Source organism: Equus caballus, chromosome 19, assembly GCF_041296265.1.
Source record: "Equus caballus isolate H_3958 breed thoroughbred chromosome 19, TB-T2T, whole genome shotgun sequence".
In the NCBI taxonomy this organism is placed as follows: domain Eukaryota; kingdom Metazoa; phylum Chordata; class Mammalia; order Perissodactyla; family Equidae; genus Equus; species Equus caballus.
Window position 1 is genome coordinate 4,475,571 of NC_091702.1, and position 16,146 is coordinate 4,491,716.

At 43.8% G+C, this 16,146-nt stretch overlaps 1 protein-coding gene across 4 annotated transcripts in view; it reads left to right on the forward strand.

Moving 5' to 3' along the window:
• The window catches only part of LOC102148661 (NACHT, LRR and PYD domains-containing protein 1b allele 3), a 49,416-nt gene that overhangs the window by 20,058 nt on the left and 13,212 nt on the right, over positions 1 to 16,146 (forward strand). For 2 of the 4 annotated variants that reach the window (XM_023623222.2, XM_023623219.2), the window contains 8 exons: positions 2,525 to 2,569; positions 2,947 to 2,994; positions 3,350 to 3,396; positions 3,506 to 3,555; positions 3,827 to 4,044; positions 4,147 to 4,397; positions 5,551 to 5,685; positions 8,586 to 8,724. In XM_023623222.2, coding sequence (XP_023478990.1) covers positions 2,525 to 2,569; positions 2,947 to 2,994; positions 3,350 to 3,396; positions 3,506 to 3,555; positions 3,827 to 4,044; positions 4,147 to 4,397; positions 5,551 to 5,685; positions 8,586 to 8,724 — 933 coding nt within the window. Of the gene's footprint in view, positions 1 to 2,524; positions 2,570 to 2,934; positions 2,995 to 3,349; positions 3,397 to 3,505; positions 3,556 to 3,826; positions 4,045 to 4,146; positions 4,398 to 5,550; positions 5,686 to 8,585; positions 8,725 to 16,146 lie in introns of all 4 variants that reach the window. The other 2 variants (XM_070243037.1, XM_070243038.1) reach the window with 2 other exon arrangements.

Genomic DNA, 16,146 nt, shown 5'->3' on the forward strand with positions numbered 1-16,146 from the left:
ATAAGTAGAGTGTGTTCACTCAAGTCCTGCTTTCCTCTGATTCTCTCTGCAGTTCCCCAGTGGGGACGCTGGAGGTCATCGTAAGGTCATTGTAATCTCCTGGCCATCATGTTATGTGTTGATAAGAACTGTAATTATCTCTATGTCACCCTCATGGAGTAGATGACACATGCTGATACCCACAAGGAAACAATGTACCCACTCTCCTACTCCCGGTCTTCTTCATATGTTATGGATTATTTCATCCTCCAAGATGTGGTCGAAAGTCCAGCCTCCGTAGATTGGATTAGGATAGTAACGAAATTAGAAAAGTGTGTATTGGGATCAGGTCTTTTTTGTCCCAGGCTAATAACTGGGTAAATGACCACAGGGACCCAGAGTCCAAAGGCAGGACCCTCAGAGTCCAGAAGCCAGGCCTGGGCCAGGGCCTCACCAGGGCAGGCAACCCAGGTGGAAGTTAGTGGGGTTCAACATAGGCCCCCAATTGGGCTGGAGGCTGGGGTCACTGAGGTCAGACTGGGCAGATGGGGCAGGGAGGAGCTGGCCCCGGCTCTTGGCTGGCTTAGACACCTGGGTGTTCTTTGCCAGGGGAAGTGCTCCGCGTCTTCCATAGGTGGGCTGAAATGCTTGTTCTTGGAGCCCCAGGTTTATCCAAGGGCCCTGCCTTCCCCCAGGGCCATTCTCGTTATGAAAAGGCCTGCCATCCTCCACACTGGGGGAGAGATGGGAGAGGCACCTTCCCACTCACCTCCGTTCCCAGGCCAGAGGGAAGGAGCAGGTAGGCACCCTCAGATGCTTGCTTCTGTGTAGGGTGGTGGCAGAGTGCTCCCTGAGATCGTTTGCATTGTTTGTGGTGGGAGAGAAGCTGTGGTTCTAGGTTGGGGAGAAGGGCCTCAGTTCTCTGCTTTGGCCGGGAAGCCCTGGTCAGAGGCCCTGCGTCTGCTGGCTGGTTGGGACTCTAACCCCTTTGCTTCCTCTGCTCCCAAGGCAAGTAGCAAGACAAAAGGACGTGGGGTGTGGAGGCAAAACCGTGCAGATGTACAGCCGCTGTGTAATTTGGAATTCGTGATGCTTTAAAGGATGCGCGGCTGAGGAAGCAATATGGGAGGATTGTGTGTGGCAGGAGTCGGGGCAGTCTTCAGACCCTTCGGATCTGTAGTGTTCTGAGTCCAGCATCCTGGAGACTTTTAGTCTCTATTTGCCATTTCTTCTGAATGCTGTTTTCAGAGCTGGTCGTCTCTGCCAGCCCTGGTCCCTGATACAGCCCTGCAGCCCGAGCGATCAGGCAGCTATGTGGCCAGGGCAGGTGCACTGCCCCGGGGGCCTGCCTGTCCTGGGCGCTGGTGATGGCGTAGGACCTGGCACAGGTAGTGAGGAGTCCTGTGTGAGCCTCAGGGTGACCTCCCGAAGCTTGTTCAGACCCTTAAAATATAAAACCAAGCCGTCGACACACAGGGTCTCACCCGAAGTGACAGAGTTGTTATCTCCTTCAGAGTTCTTGAATTTTTTAATAAATCCCACCCATCACCATAGCAAAATAGTAGTTAACAACAGTTCGCTATACTCACTGAGCACTTGCTGAGTGTCAAGACAATCCCTACTGGTAATTTAATTTTCCTGGCTTTGTGGAGGTGGTATTATTCTAATCCCCATTTAACAGATGAGGGAATTGAGGCATGGAGAGACCTAGTGACGTAACTGGAGAGCCCACGCTCACGCAACCTGTGCTAGTATAGATAATAGGAAAATTCAGCGCTGTCCCCTTTCCTAACCCTTTTTGTATTATGGAATTCTAGTCATTCAGAAAGTGGTCACTGAGCACTCACCAGGCCCTAGGACCGTGGTCTTCATGGAGCGTACGTTCTGGTGGGGAGAGAGACAGGAAGCAGAAACGCTAAACTGCACGGTGTGCCAGGTCGGGGGCCTCGAAGGAAAGTGAAGGGGGAAGAGTGAGTCTGCCTGGCAGGTCCTGTTTCGGGGGCGGGGGAGCAGCTGCAGGAAATCCTCTCAGGTAAGGCGACATTTGAGCAGAGGCGGCAAGGCTGTGAGGATCCATGTGACACGAGCATTTGTGGGAGTGGACAGTAAGGGCGAAGGCCCTGAGTCGGGAGTGTGCTTTGCTGTGAGAGATGCCAGGGAGTGCCAGGAGGGCGGGAAGTGCGGGGAGGCTGGAAGGACGTGAAGTGGCTGGGAGCCGGATCACACAGGGCCTGGAGCCGTATGGAAGGAGTCTGCATGCTAAGTCAGAGACTCCTACACTAGTTCCAGTTTAGATAGGCTAGAATCGGATGTTAATTCCTTTCTTCCGAGCTAGTCTCTCTCTGTAATAGCTCGGGGGGCTGATGCCAGACAAGCATTATCTTGGGAATGATGACTCCAGCTTAATTCCCGACCCCCGCTCCCCGTGAACAAGGCTTGAGTGGGGGCTGCAGCTCTCCAGTTGAGACCGTGGCCCAGGTGATGAGTAATTAATGAAGCGATTATTCTAGACCACCTGTACCTTCAGCCCTTCTTGTCTCCACAGATGGGGAACTAGGAGAGTCTTCCGCCGAGGAAGCTTCCGCTCAGGGTAAGGGGAGGCCGTGGGCGTGCCCTCTTGTTCTCTCCCCCATGCATGCGGTGTGAGAGGAGGACGGAGGGTCCAGTCTGAAGGATGGTGAGAGAGCTGTTGGTGCCGGATAAAATGATCAGATAAAGACTTTTGTGCCAAAATGGGGTGCATTGAAGCTTAGGAGTCTCGTTCAAATTTGTTTTCCTGCATTAGACCTATAGTGACAGTTGCAGACATGATAACGCGTCATGTGTCATTGAAGTGACCCATGGGGATGTTTAGATACATGAATAAAGTTCTTGTTGGTTGTGAAGCTGAAGGTGGGAGGTTAAGTGGTATGTGATTTATCCCGCCATTGGCTTGTGCCAATAATGTGTTGACAGTGTCTTTTACAGGTGAAGAATGGGAGGATAAAGAATCACGCACAGATCATTTTAATTCAGGTATAAACTTACCTTTTCCAAAAAAGTTTTTTTTTTGGTGAGGAAGATTGTCCCTGAGCTAACCCCTGTGCCCGTCTTCCTCTATTTTGTATATGGGATGCTGCCACAGCATAGCTGCTGATGCCTGGCGTAGGTCCTCACCGGGAACTGAACCTGGGCCGCCAAAGCAGAGCACGCTGAACCTGCGCAGCAGGCCATGGGGCCGGCCCCCAAAATATTCTTTTAAATAGTATTGCTGAGGGGCGTATCCCTTTGAATTTTGTAATCTGGTCATGTCATATATGTTTATTAAAAAAATTTTATTTGAAAATGCCAATCACATTCATAAAAGTAAAACTTTTTCTCCATCATTTAGAGTTTAATAAAGTCCAGCCTTACTGTGAACACTGTAATGCTGAAAGTGTAAGTTTCTTTTAATTATAAAATATGGTTCTCTAATTTGCTTTATTTAAGAAAACATTTACTTATATGTTCCTTATTTATATATTATATATATATACCTTTTCTCCAGAAACATCATGAACAGGTGACCCCCAGGCTCCTTTCCCGGGGACAGTTTCTGTAAGTAATTGTGAATGCAGAAGGCTTAACATCATCACTCATTTAATTTTCTACATAAAAGTAACCCCAAGTAGGGGAAACACAAACAGCATAACTAATTTCACACATTTTATATAATTACTTGGATTGTTTTCTTTTATAATGATGCTTCCTCAAAATGCTGCAGAAGTTCCCTTAGTGCTTTTGAATGAAATTGAAAACGTGCGTCAGTGTAAGTCCTCTGCTAACCCAGCGTTAGGACTAAACAGGTGTTCTTGTCTGTCCAACGCAGACTGAAGGTGGACACAGAGGGGATTTACCAGTGCACGGAAACTGGTTTGATATTCGAGGTTAACAGAAAAGTTGACATCAAGTATTGCGTTTTGTCCTGGAGCAAATACGCAGACCTGGTTGTTAAGCCCTGGGCTGTCAGTGGACCTTTGTTTGATGTTAAATGTGACCCAGCCTGTCTTACCTCCATTCAGTTTCCACATTCCCTCTGCTTGGGTCGTAAGTACTTGTTTACTAAAAGTTTAATTAGCACGTGCGTGTGTGTATGTGTGCAGTCCATTACAATGCCTAGAACGCTAATTTACCTTCATATTTTAACAGACCATGATGCCAATATGACGTTCAAAGTCTTACATGTGAAAAGCTCTGGGGCATTGTTAGAATCTACTGTGGATCATTCTGCAACCCATGTCAAATGGCATGTGAGCTCTCTTTCTCCTGTGGGACCTGTTATGCAAAGCGAAGAAACAGTATACCACCACGGGGCCGTGATTCTGTACAAAGCCATTGACCATAATCCATCTTTGTCTTTTCGAGTGTACATAGCAACCAATAATGAGTCCTTCATCAAGGTAAAGTCAATGAAAATAAATCATAAATGTTGAATACTTTGTGTTCAAACATTACGCCATGTTTAGGTGGATCCTGTCCCTATGATTTAAGTGTTCCCCTACTGTGGGTCTAATTTGTCACTTACCTACAGAGGTTATAAGGTCACTTCCTAGGTGTGTGCTGAGTTCTCAGATCCGTGGAGTGTGGTTGTTTACACACATAAGCAGCGTCGAGAAGGTAACAGATGGGGAAATAGCCCTCTGGAGGTGGGGATGGCGGGCAAGCAGGCCTGGCCTTGGAGGGAGTTGCCTGATGGACAGCCTAAGCCGTGTGTTTTCCACAGCCTTGCTACTCAAATTGTGATCTGGGAACCAGGAGGCTAGGAGCCCGGACATGACTTTTTTCCTGTTTAGGAAAAGATTTCCTTGCACTTTACCTTCAAGAAACCTAAATTGCACGTTCAGCTGTACAGCTGCTTTACAAGTGAGCGTGGGCCACAGGTTACATTAACCTCCTGGGGCACTCGAACAATACTTAGAAAATCACTGTCCCATTGAGGGCCCCGTCGGAGGATGGAAACAAATTCTGAGTGAACTGGAACTGCGTACAGTAAAATAGTTGCTTTCCTTTCACATGGTGGGCATGTCGTTCATACAAATGGATAATGCTAGTGCTAATTTAATTTTCTCAAATCCTGCAGAAGCAAATGGCTGGTGCCACGCAGGGTATGTGTTGCTTTTGGCTGTAGTGCTTTTGCAGAAAGGTGTTTGGAGACCTAGGAGGCTGGAGTGAGGGTCAGAGGCGCCTCAGCCCTGTGGCCTTTCTTTTCCGAGCACTGGGAGCCTTCTTGCATTGCCGCCCTCGGAGGAGGACATGAAGGCGGTGCTGGCCGGCACGTGCACTGCTTGGCCAATTACAGTTCTTTCTTTTTTTTTTTAATTCTTTTTTTATGGTGGTAACAGTGATTTATAACATTATGTAAATTTCAGGTGATGTCATTACATATTTCGATTTCTGTGTAGATTACATCATGTTCACCGGGCAAAGACTAACTGCAATCCATCACCACACACATGTGCCTCGTCACCCGTCGCCCGCCCTCCTCCCTCCCCCTTACAGTTCTTACAGTTGTTGCTGATGAATTTCAAAACCAAAACCTATTTCCACATTTAGGATATTTCCAAGTCTATAAAGCACTCCTCTAAGAAATTCATGAAAATCGACAAGCCTCCTGTTTGCCAGAAGTTACTGCAGAATGGAAAGAAATACAGACTGATCAGTGAACCAGAAGCTGAAATTACCCCAGAGGTATATATTTTACAAAGCACTTGGAGGAGCAGCAGGGATGTATAGTTCTTAGATATGATATTTTGAAGGTTTTAAAATAATGCATTTTGTTCTCATTTTTTATTTCTCTGTTTATAAGAAAGCAATTGTTTTGTTAAATGTGTAGTTTATTCCAAAGATGCTGTTGAATTTCAGGATTAATCTGCAACCATTGCAAAAATTGACTGTCTATTCTCTTTCCCTTTAAAAACCTTTTAAATTTTCTTGAATTTTTTATTAAATGCTTAACAGCGTTAGCTTCACAGGAGTAAAAACCTTAAGTTTCATTTTAAGTCACAGAGCATCGAAGGTTAAGGGAAAGGAGCTGCTAATCAGCAATATTGGGCTTTTTTTTACTGGCAGGCATTTGAAAAATAGTTATGGGAACAAATTGTCACTGAATTTAAGCTCTTCACTGTACACACTGTGACATTTGTAAGTGATTTTGGTTTCTCGTAAATGACGCTGTGCCCTGAATGTGTGCCATAGCTTATCTAGCCGAGACGTCTCTGTGGAAATTCCTTTTGTACACCTCTTTTTGTCTGTCTGTCTTCTAGTTTATGAAAAGTTGAAAACACGCTTTGATTTTGTTATGTTAAAATGTGAAACAAGAGAGTGCTGCCTGGGATGATTTGATCGTATTGTTTGGGGCCCAGGGCCCTGGAGAAGCAGTCGGCTTGATCAGACAGTCTGCCGTAACCTCCCTTTCTGGTTTCAGAGGATCTCTTTGAGCCTTACAGCAATGCAGCTTAAGAAACTAATGTGTGAAGCAGGCGGGTCCTCTGCCCACGTCACACACCCTGGCCTTGCGAGAGCCTGGCCTGGCCCCATCTGCCCTTGGCTCCTGAGGGGTCTGAGAGGTTGCTTCTCAGCCATTGCCACCTGATTGAGCGCTGGCAGATGGCACATCAAGATAATCATGAGAAGCAAACTGTAGCCTTGTTTGGGAGGTGGGATTAAAATGGAAGCGTTTGCTTAGAACAGTGATTCTTGGCCTTTGCTGCATAGCGGAATTCCCTGGGGGCTTTACAAAAGTCTGGTGCCACCTCCAGAGACACTGACTTAGTTGGTCTAGGAATGGCCTCTGCGTTGGGCTTGTCAAAGCCCCCTGTCGTGTGCTGCCAAGATGAAGAACCACTGGCAGAGAGAAGAATACCTGTTGAGTGGGCGACTCTAGGCAGGAAGAGACTGCGTGGTCCTGAGAGTTCTTCCTTACAGGCGAGAGTGATGGCTGGAGCGCTCCAAGCAGTCTAGTTCTGTCCCTAGTCGTGTGCTCTCTCTTGGCCAAATTTCTGGCCTATAAAATGAGGATAGTCTCCCAGGATTGCTCTAAGGATCATGCAAGATAGTGGTTTGGAGGCACTCTAAAAGTTGTAAAACTCTGTATACATCTAAAGTGTTCTTAGTTTTATGCCATTAATGATTTTTGTTTAACTGACATTTATCAAAAGTGTCTATCAAAAGGCTACCAGGTCAGCCTGGGATAAGAGCTAAGATTTGAAAAACGACTGTCAGGATCTTTTCCCTCTAAAGATGCTAGCGTAGATGGTCATGTACAGAAACAATTTTCACGTAATGTGGAGTTACCGTAGAGTGGGTGCAGAGTGCATTGGGTTTCCAGGAGGGCGTCCCACATGGTGGCATTTGTTCTGGGTTTGAAGGGAGAGGGATTCAGCGGAAGAGACGAGCTCTTCTGGAAGAGAGAACCGCACGTGCTGAGTGAGGCAATGGGAATGTGCGGCTGGGCTCGAGGCGCCAGGATAGTTCTGGGGAAGGGGGAACACGGGGGCTTTGGAAGGAGTGGGCCTGCGGGAGGCATTGTCTCAGCTTTATGGGCCCTCGTGACCCGGTGAAGGATGTGAGGATGCTGCTAGTGATTTGGAATGGAAAGGGAGAGGGGCGGGTTCAGACCATTGGTTTATTTATTTATTTACTTTTAATATGCTTTTCTTTTTTTTTTTTTAATATTGGCACCTGAGCCAACAACTGTTGCCAATCTTTTTTTTTTCCCTGCTCTTTCTCCCTGAATCCCCGCAGTACATAGTTGCGTATTTTAGTCGTGGGTCCTTCTAGTGGTGGCATGTGGGACGCCGCCTCAGCATGGCCTGACGAGCGGTGCTGTGTCCGCACCCACAATCTGAACTGGCGACACCCTGGGCTGCCGAAGCGGAGCACACGAACTTAACCACTCGGCCATGGGGCCGGCCCCCAGACCATTGGTGTATGATAGCGATGCGCACTGATTTTTTTAAAATGTATTTCTCCCTCCGGGTTTACTAGCCAGACTGGAGACGAGTGGAGGAGGTCAAAGGCAGGAGATGGTCTGTTGTGGTTAAGGGCTCACACTTTGGAGTCAGAAGGGGTGGATTCAAATTCAGTTCTGCCACCTCCTAAGATGCAGACTTGGGCAAGTTAATTAGCTTCTCGGAGATTCTTTATCCATAAAATAGCAATAACAGGACTTGTTAGGGGAGGGTGCTATTCAGTGAGAGAATGTGGATAAAACAACTCAGTGTGGTTCTGCAGATGCTTTTGAATCAATTCCAGATTGTGGGATGATCTAAGCAAGAGAAGATGAGGAAGTTTAAAAGCACTTAGGACAGAGCGCTTGGGCGGGGGGACACGCTCCAGTTTGGGAACATGAAGCACTGAAATCAGGAAGGGCTGAAAAGTTAGGCTTTGGGAGAACGGGCCCGGGTCCTCGGAGCCTAAGTGATGCTGAAAGGCAGGTTGGAGTGAGGAGGGGCTGGGACAGGGTGGTGGCTTCAGATGGGGCTCCCACGGCCAGGGTCCTGGGAGCGTCCAAGCGGGCACTAACCCTGCTGTTATTCCTTATTTGACATTTTATATTGTCAATTAATGCACTTTTTTTTTTTTTAAAGGAAATTGAATTTGTTGATGGTTCACTTTTGAAATTGAAAAGTTATATTGAGGTGTATTTGGAGCAACCAGTGGAGTTTAAATTACTTTTGGTTGAAATGGATTCTGAGGAAATTGTATGGAAAGCAAAACTGAGAGAATGTAAGTGTTTTGAATCCTGAAGGGAACTCTGGTTGTGGGGTGCGGGGGTGGGAAAGCACATAGAGTCCTTGTCTGTCCTGTCACCACAGCCTTTAGAAGTCTGAGCGAAGGCGAGGTGCTGGCTCTGGTTCTCGGCGCCCACCGTTTGCGTCTGGAGCTGGAGGCTGCGCGTAGGGGGTGGGCTTAGCCAGGAGAGGGCTGTGTTCTCCCACCGCTCTGAGGTTTGGATCTCAGATATTTTACTGTGAGTGAGGGGCACTGCAGCCAGGTCTCTCCCGTCCCCCGGATGTCGACCTGCATTTTGGCTGATTGCAGTCTCTGTGGCCTGCTCCTGCCTCTTTGGTCGTCAGCTGATAGCTACTGTCCGTGTGACCGCAGCTCTGCGGTGGGGCCCCTTTCTCCCTGTGTGGGTCGTGGTGCTGGGAAGCCCTCTGGCAGCCACCTCTAACCTCCTCTCCTGCTCTGGGAGAAGTGGGAGAGGGCTGCAGCCCCTGTGGACTGCCTCTGGGACAGGTGACTCAGTGACACCAGCAGCTGCCCCTGGCCTCCTCCTCAGGCAGATCTGAGCTTGACCTCCACTTCTGTTTGAAGGAAGTTACCAGAGCAACAGACGTGTGTATAGTGAATGCGTTTTGGAGCCAGAAGGAAGCAGAAGCAGGGGGTTGGGAATGAGATCATATGGGTTCTAGTTCTGGCCCTCGAATTAGCTCCATGTGGGAGTGTGAGCAAGTCTTTCAACGCACTGTGGCTGTGGTATCCTCATCCGCAAATGGCACTATGGGCCCTCCTGCTGATGCCACATGTCTGTAGTAGATAGGATTTTGCATCATTCGCATTTTGTATTATAATACCTTCACTCTTTCCTGGTGTCACACCCAATCCCACGTAGACTACAGTATCATTCTGAAAAGCAGCACAAGTGGTGAGTGCCCATAGCTGGGCGTTAAAGGGGTTTCTGTAGTCTTCTGGTCCTTTCATCCTCCAGAGTGTTTATTTTGCTGCACAAATGTAATAACATCAAGGGTCTCTTAAGTATTCTGTAAATCTCTTTATCAGCTGAACAGCCTTTGAATCCTTTTCCAGCTTGTTTCTTCTGTATCTGTTGGGTTACTTGTGGACATGTGACTTGACAACTGCTCATCATGACACAGGATGAGTGCTGTGTCCCAGTCCTATGTTATTTCTATCTTTCCAAAATACAGATGAAGTTCGTTAGATACTGTGTTTCCAATCAGGTCTCTATACTCTAGAAATGAAACCTAACGTGGCATGTTGGAATTCTCAGTCCTAGTTTCAGTGTGAGCCTTTTCTGTAGATGTGATTGATGCTTATTCTTAATGTTTTATCCTTAAGTCAGCCAGTTTGAAACAGGCCCTTTTAGCCAAGTTAAATGACCTAACCCATGAGGAGTTCTGGTTGGGACTGTCTCTTGGGGATTGTATTGTTTCCCTTGATATTCATTATTCTAATAAATGAACCTAAAAGATGTTACTTTTATTTATTTATTTCTTTTATAGGGGTCATTTTGGTTTACAACATTGTGTAATTTCAGGTGTACGTTATTATGGATCAGTTTCTACATGGCTGCATCGTATTCACCCCCATAGTCTGGTTTTTATCCGTCACCATCCATATGTGCCCTGTACCTCTTGCACCCTCCCCCACCCCCTTCCCCTCTGGTAACCACTAAGCTGCTCTCCTTATCCATGTGTTTGTTCATCTCCCACGTACGAGTGAAATGATGTAGTTCTCTTTGTCTGGCTTATTTCACTTAACATCATACCCTCAAGGTCCATCCATGTTGTTGAAAATGGGACACTTTTGTCTTTTTTTATGGCTGAGTCATATTCTATTGTGTGTATATACCACATCTTCCTTATCCAGTCATCAGTCAGTGGGCACTTGGTTTGCTTCCACGTCTTGGCTATTGTGAATAATGCTGCAGGGAACAGAGGGGTGCACAAATCTCTTTGAATTGTTGCTTTCAAGTTCTTTGGATAAATACCCAGTAGTGGATGGCTGGGTCATATGGTATTTCTATTTTTAATTTTTTGAGCAATCTCCATACTGTTTTGCACAGTGGCTGCACCAGTTTGCATTCCCACCAGCAGTGGATGAGGGTTCCCTTTTCTCCACACCCTCTCCAATATTTGTTATTTTTTGTCTTGGTGATTATAGCCATTCTAATGGGCATAAGGTGACATCTAAGTGTAGTTTTGATTTGCATTTCCCTGATGATTAGTGATGTTGAACATCTTTTCATGTGCCTATTGGCCATCTGTATATCTTCTTTGGAAAAATGTCTGTTCATCTCCTTTGCCCACTTTTTGATCAGGTTGTTTGTTTTTTTTGTAGTTCAGTTGTGTGAGTTCTTTATATATTATGGAGTTTAACCCCTTCTCGGATATATGATTTGCAAATATTTTCTCCCAGTTGGTGGGTTGTCTTTTCATTTTGATCTTGGTTTTCTTTGCCTTGCAGAAGCTCTTTAGTCTGATGAAGTCCCATTTGTTTATTTTTTCTTTTGTTTCACTTGTCTGAGTAGACATGATATTTGAAAAGATCCTTTTAAGTCTCATATCAAAGAGTGTACTGCCTATATTTTCTTCTAAAAGTTTTATGGTTTCAGGTCTCCTTCAAGTCTTTGGTCCATTTTGAGTCTATTTTTGTGCATGGGGAACGATAATGGTCTACTTTCATTCTTTTGCATGTGACTGTCCAGTTTTCCCAGCACCGTTTATTAAAGAGGCTTTCCTTTCTCTATTGTATGTTCTTGGCTCCTTTGTTGAAGATTAGCCGTCTGTAGATGTGTGGTTTTATTTCTGAGCTTTCAATTCTGTTTCGTTGATCTGTGTGCCTGTTTTTGTACCAGTACCATGCTGTTTTGATTCCTGTAGCTTTGTAATGTGTTTCGAAGTCAGGGATTGCGATGCACTAGCTTTGTTCTTTTTTCTCAGGATTGCTTTGGCTATTTGGGGTCTTTTGTTGCCCCATATGAATTTTAAGATTCTGTGTTCTGTTTCTGTGAAGAATGTCGTTGGGATTCTGATTGGGATTGCATTGAATCTGTAGATTGCTTTAGGCAGCCTGGACATTTTCACTATGTTTATTCGTCCAATCCATGTGCATGGACTATCTCTCCATTTTTTTGTGTCGTTATCGATTTCTTTCAGTAGAGTCTTACAGTCTTCCTTGTATAGGTCTTCCACCTCCTTGGTTAAATTTATTCCTAGATATTTTATTCCTTCTGTTGTGATTGTAAATGGGATTGTATTCTTGAGTTCGTGTTCCGTTAGTTCTTTGGTAGAGTATAGAAATGCAACTGATTGTTGTATATTGATTCCTTTTTTTTTTTTGAGGAAGATTAGCCCTGAGCTAACATCTGCCACCAATCCTCCTCTTTTTGCTGAGGAAGACTGGCCCTGAGCTAACATCCATGCCCATCTTCCTCTGCTTTATATGTGGGATGCCTGCCCCAGCATGGCTTGACAAGCAGTGCCATGTCCCCACCCGGGATCCAAACCGGCGAACCCCGGGCTGCCAAAGCGGAACCTGCGAACTTAACCACTGCACTACCAGGCCAGCCCCTTTGAGTGCATTCTTTAGGGTTTTCTACATATAAAATCATGTCATCTGCAAATAGTGACAGTTTTACTTCTTCCTCTCCAATTTTATTCCTTTTATTTCTTTTTCTTGCCTGATTGCTCTGGCTAGGACTTCCAATACTATGTTAAATAAGAGTGGTGACAGTGGGCATCCTTGTCTGGTTCCTGTTCTTAGAGGGATGGCTTTCAGCTTTTCTCCATTGAGAATGATATTAACTGTGGGTTTGTCACATATGGCCTTTATTATGTTGAGGTGCTTACTTTCTATACTCATTTTATTCAGAGTTTTTATCATAAATGAATGCTGTATCTCATCAAATGCTTTCTCTGCATCTCTTGAGATGATCATGTGATTTTTATTCTTCATTTTGTTAATGTGGTGTATCATGTTGATTGATTTGTGGATGTTCCATCCCTGCGTCCCTGGAATAAATCCCACTTGATCATGGTGTATGATCCTTTTAATGTATTGTTGTATTTGATTTGCTAGTATTTTGTTGAGGACTTTTGCCTCAATGTTCATCAGTGATATTGGCCTGTAATTTTCTTTTTTTTGGTATTGTCCTTGTCTGATTTTGGTATCAGGGTAATGTCGGCTTCATAGAATGAGTTGGAAGCCTCCCCTCCTCTTCAACTTTTTGGAAGAGTTTGAGAAGGAGAGTTATTAAGTCTTCTTTGAGTGTTTGGTAGAATTCGCCAGGGAAGATGTCTGGTCCCAGACTTTTATTTTTTGGGAGGTTTTTGACTACTGTTTCGATCTACTTACTGGTGATTGGTTTATTCAGATTCTCTATTTCTTCTTGATTCAGTTTTGGACAGTTGTATGATTCTAAGAATTTATCCATTTCTTCTAGATTGTCCATCTTGTTGGCATATAGCTTTTCGTAGTATTCTCTTATAATCTTTTGTATTTCTGAGGTGTCTCTTGTAATTTCTCCTTTTTCATTTCTGATTTTATTTACTTGAGCCTTCTCTGCTTTTTTCCTTGTAAGTCTACTTAAAGGCTTATCCATTTTGTTTATCTTTTCAAAGAACCAGCTCTTAGTTTCATTGATTTTTTTTCCTATTTTTTTAGTCTCTATATCATTTATGTCTGCTCTGATTTTTGTTATTTCCTTCCTTCTATTGATTTTGGGCTTTGTTTGTTCTTCTTTTTTCCATTTCCTTTAGGTGCACTGTCAGATTGTTTATTTGGGATTTTTTCTTGTTTTTTGAGGCAGGCCTGTATTACTCTAAACTTCACTCTCAAAACTGCTTTTGCTGTATCCCATAGATTTTGGCATGTCGTATTTTCATTTTCATTTGTCTCCAGCTATTTTTTGATTTCTCCTTTGATTTCTTCATCGACCTAATTGTTGTTCAGTAGCATTTTGTTTAATCTCCACATTTTTGTGACTTCTGATTTTCTTCCTGTCGTTCATGTCTAGTTTCATACCTTTGTGTTCAGAAAAGATGCTTGGTGTTACTTCAGTCTTCTTAAATTTATTGAGACTTATTTTGTGGCCTAATATGTGATCTATCCTGGAGAATGTTCCATGTGCATTTGGAAAGAATATCTATTCTGTGGTTTTTGGATGGAATCTTCTCTATATATATCTGCTAAGTCCATCTGGTCTAATGTGTTATTTTAGGCTAGTGTTTCCTTATTGATCTTCTTTTTGGATGATCTATCCATTCGTGTAAGCAGAGTGTTAAATCTCCTACTATTTTGTGTTACTGTCTATTTCTCTTTTTATGTCTGTTAATAATTGCTGTTTATATTTAGGTGCTCCTATGTTGGGTGCATAGATATTTACGACTGTTATATCCTCTTGTTGGATTGTTCCCTTTATCATTATATAATGCCCTTCTTTGTCTCTTGTTCCAGTTTTTGTTTTAAAGTTTATTTCATTGGATATAAGTATTGCTACCCCAGCTTTCTTTTCTTTGCAATTTGCGTGGAGTATCTTTTTCCATCCCTTCACGTTCAGTTTGTAGGTGTCTTTAGGTCTGTAGTGTGTCTCTTCTGTGCAGCATATATTTGGGTCTTGGTTTTTTTATCCATTTGGCCTCCCTATGTCTTTTGAATGGAGCATTTAGTCCTTTGACATTTAAAGCAGCTATTTATAATATGTACTTACTGTCATTTTGTTACTTCTTTTCTGGGTGTTTTAGTAGTTCTTCTCTGTTCCTTTCTTTTTCTCTTGCGCTCTTCCCTTGTGGTTTGATGGCTTTCTTTAGTATTATGTTTGGATTCATTTCTCTCAATTATTTGTGTATTGATTATTGGTTTCTGGTTTGTGATTACCATGAGGTTCATATGTAATAATCCATGTGTATAAAAATCTGTATTGAGTTGATGGTCTCTTTAGTTTGACCTCTTTCTAAATGCTGTACTCTTTCACTCCACTCCTTCCACATTTTGTGTTTTTGATATCAGATCTAACCTCTCATTTTGTGTGTGTGTGTGTATCTGTCACTCTATTATCATTTAGAAAGGTAATTTTAGTACTTTTGTCTTTTGACCTTCATATTATCTTCATAGGTGGTTGATCTGCTACCTTTTCTGTATTTTTGCCTTTACCAGTGATTTTATCACCTTTTTTTGGGGGGGGGGGGGATAATTTCCTTGTTCCTATTTGTGGTCTTCTTGTTCCTACTTAGATAAATCCCTTTAGCATTTCTTGTAAAACCAGTTTCTTGGTGATAAATTCCTTTAATTTTTGCTTGTCTGGGAAGCTCTTTATCTCTCCTTACATTCTGAATGATAACCTTGCTGGACAGAGTATTCTAGTCTGTAGGTTTTTTCCTTTCAGCTCTTTAAATATATCGTGTCACTCCCTTCTAGCCTGTAATGTTTTGGCTGAGAAGTCACCTGATAGCTTTATGGGCTTTCCTTTGTATGTCACTTGTTGCCTTTCTCTTGCAGCTTTTAGGATTCTCTCTTTATCTTTAATTTTGGACATTTTAATTATAATGTGTCCTGGTGAGGGCCTCTTTGGGTTTATCTTGTTTGGAGCTCTCTGTACTTCCTGTACCTGGATGTCTGTTTCCTTCCTTAGGTTAAGAAAGTTTTCAGCTATTATTTCTTCAAATAGATTCTCTGCCCCCTTGTCTCTCTCTTCTCCTTCTGGGACACCTCTAATACGAATATTAGTGCACTTGATGTTGTCCCAAAGTTCCCCTTAGACTGTCCTCATTCTTTTTAATTCTTTTTTCTTTTATCTGTTAGGCTTGGGTGGTTTCCTCTAGTCTTTCATCCAGCTCACTGATCCATTCTTCTGTATCATCTACTCTGCTATTGAGTCCTTCTAGTGAATTTTTCGTTTCCATTATTGTAGTCTTCATTTCTGATTGGTTCTTTTTTATATTTTCCAATTCTTTGTTGACATTCTCACTGTGTTCATCCATTCTTCTCCCAAGATAGTTGAGCATCCTTAGGGCTTTTTGTTTGAATTCTTTGTCAGATAGATTGCTTATTTATGTTTCATTTAGTTCTTTTCCTGGGGTTTTGTCCTGTTCCCTTGCTTGGAATGTATTCCTTTGTCTCCTTGTTTTCCCTTTTTCTCTGTGCTTATAGCTATCTTTTAGGTGGATCAGCTACGTCTCCTGATCTTGGAGAGGTGGCTTTATGTAAGAGGTGCCTTATGAGGCCCAGCAATGTGCTTCCCTCTTGTTACCAGCTCCAAATGTTCCAGGAGTGTCCCCTGTGTGGGCTACATGTGTCCTTGTGTTGTGGCAGGGTTGCTCTTGTTGCAGGTGCCTCGGCGGGCTAGGCTGTTCCCTTGACCTGCTGGTTGTAATGGTCAGCTGCGTGTAGCTGCTGTGGACCCTTCAG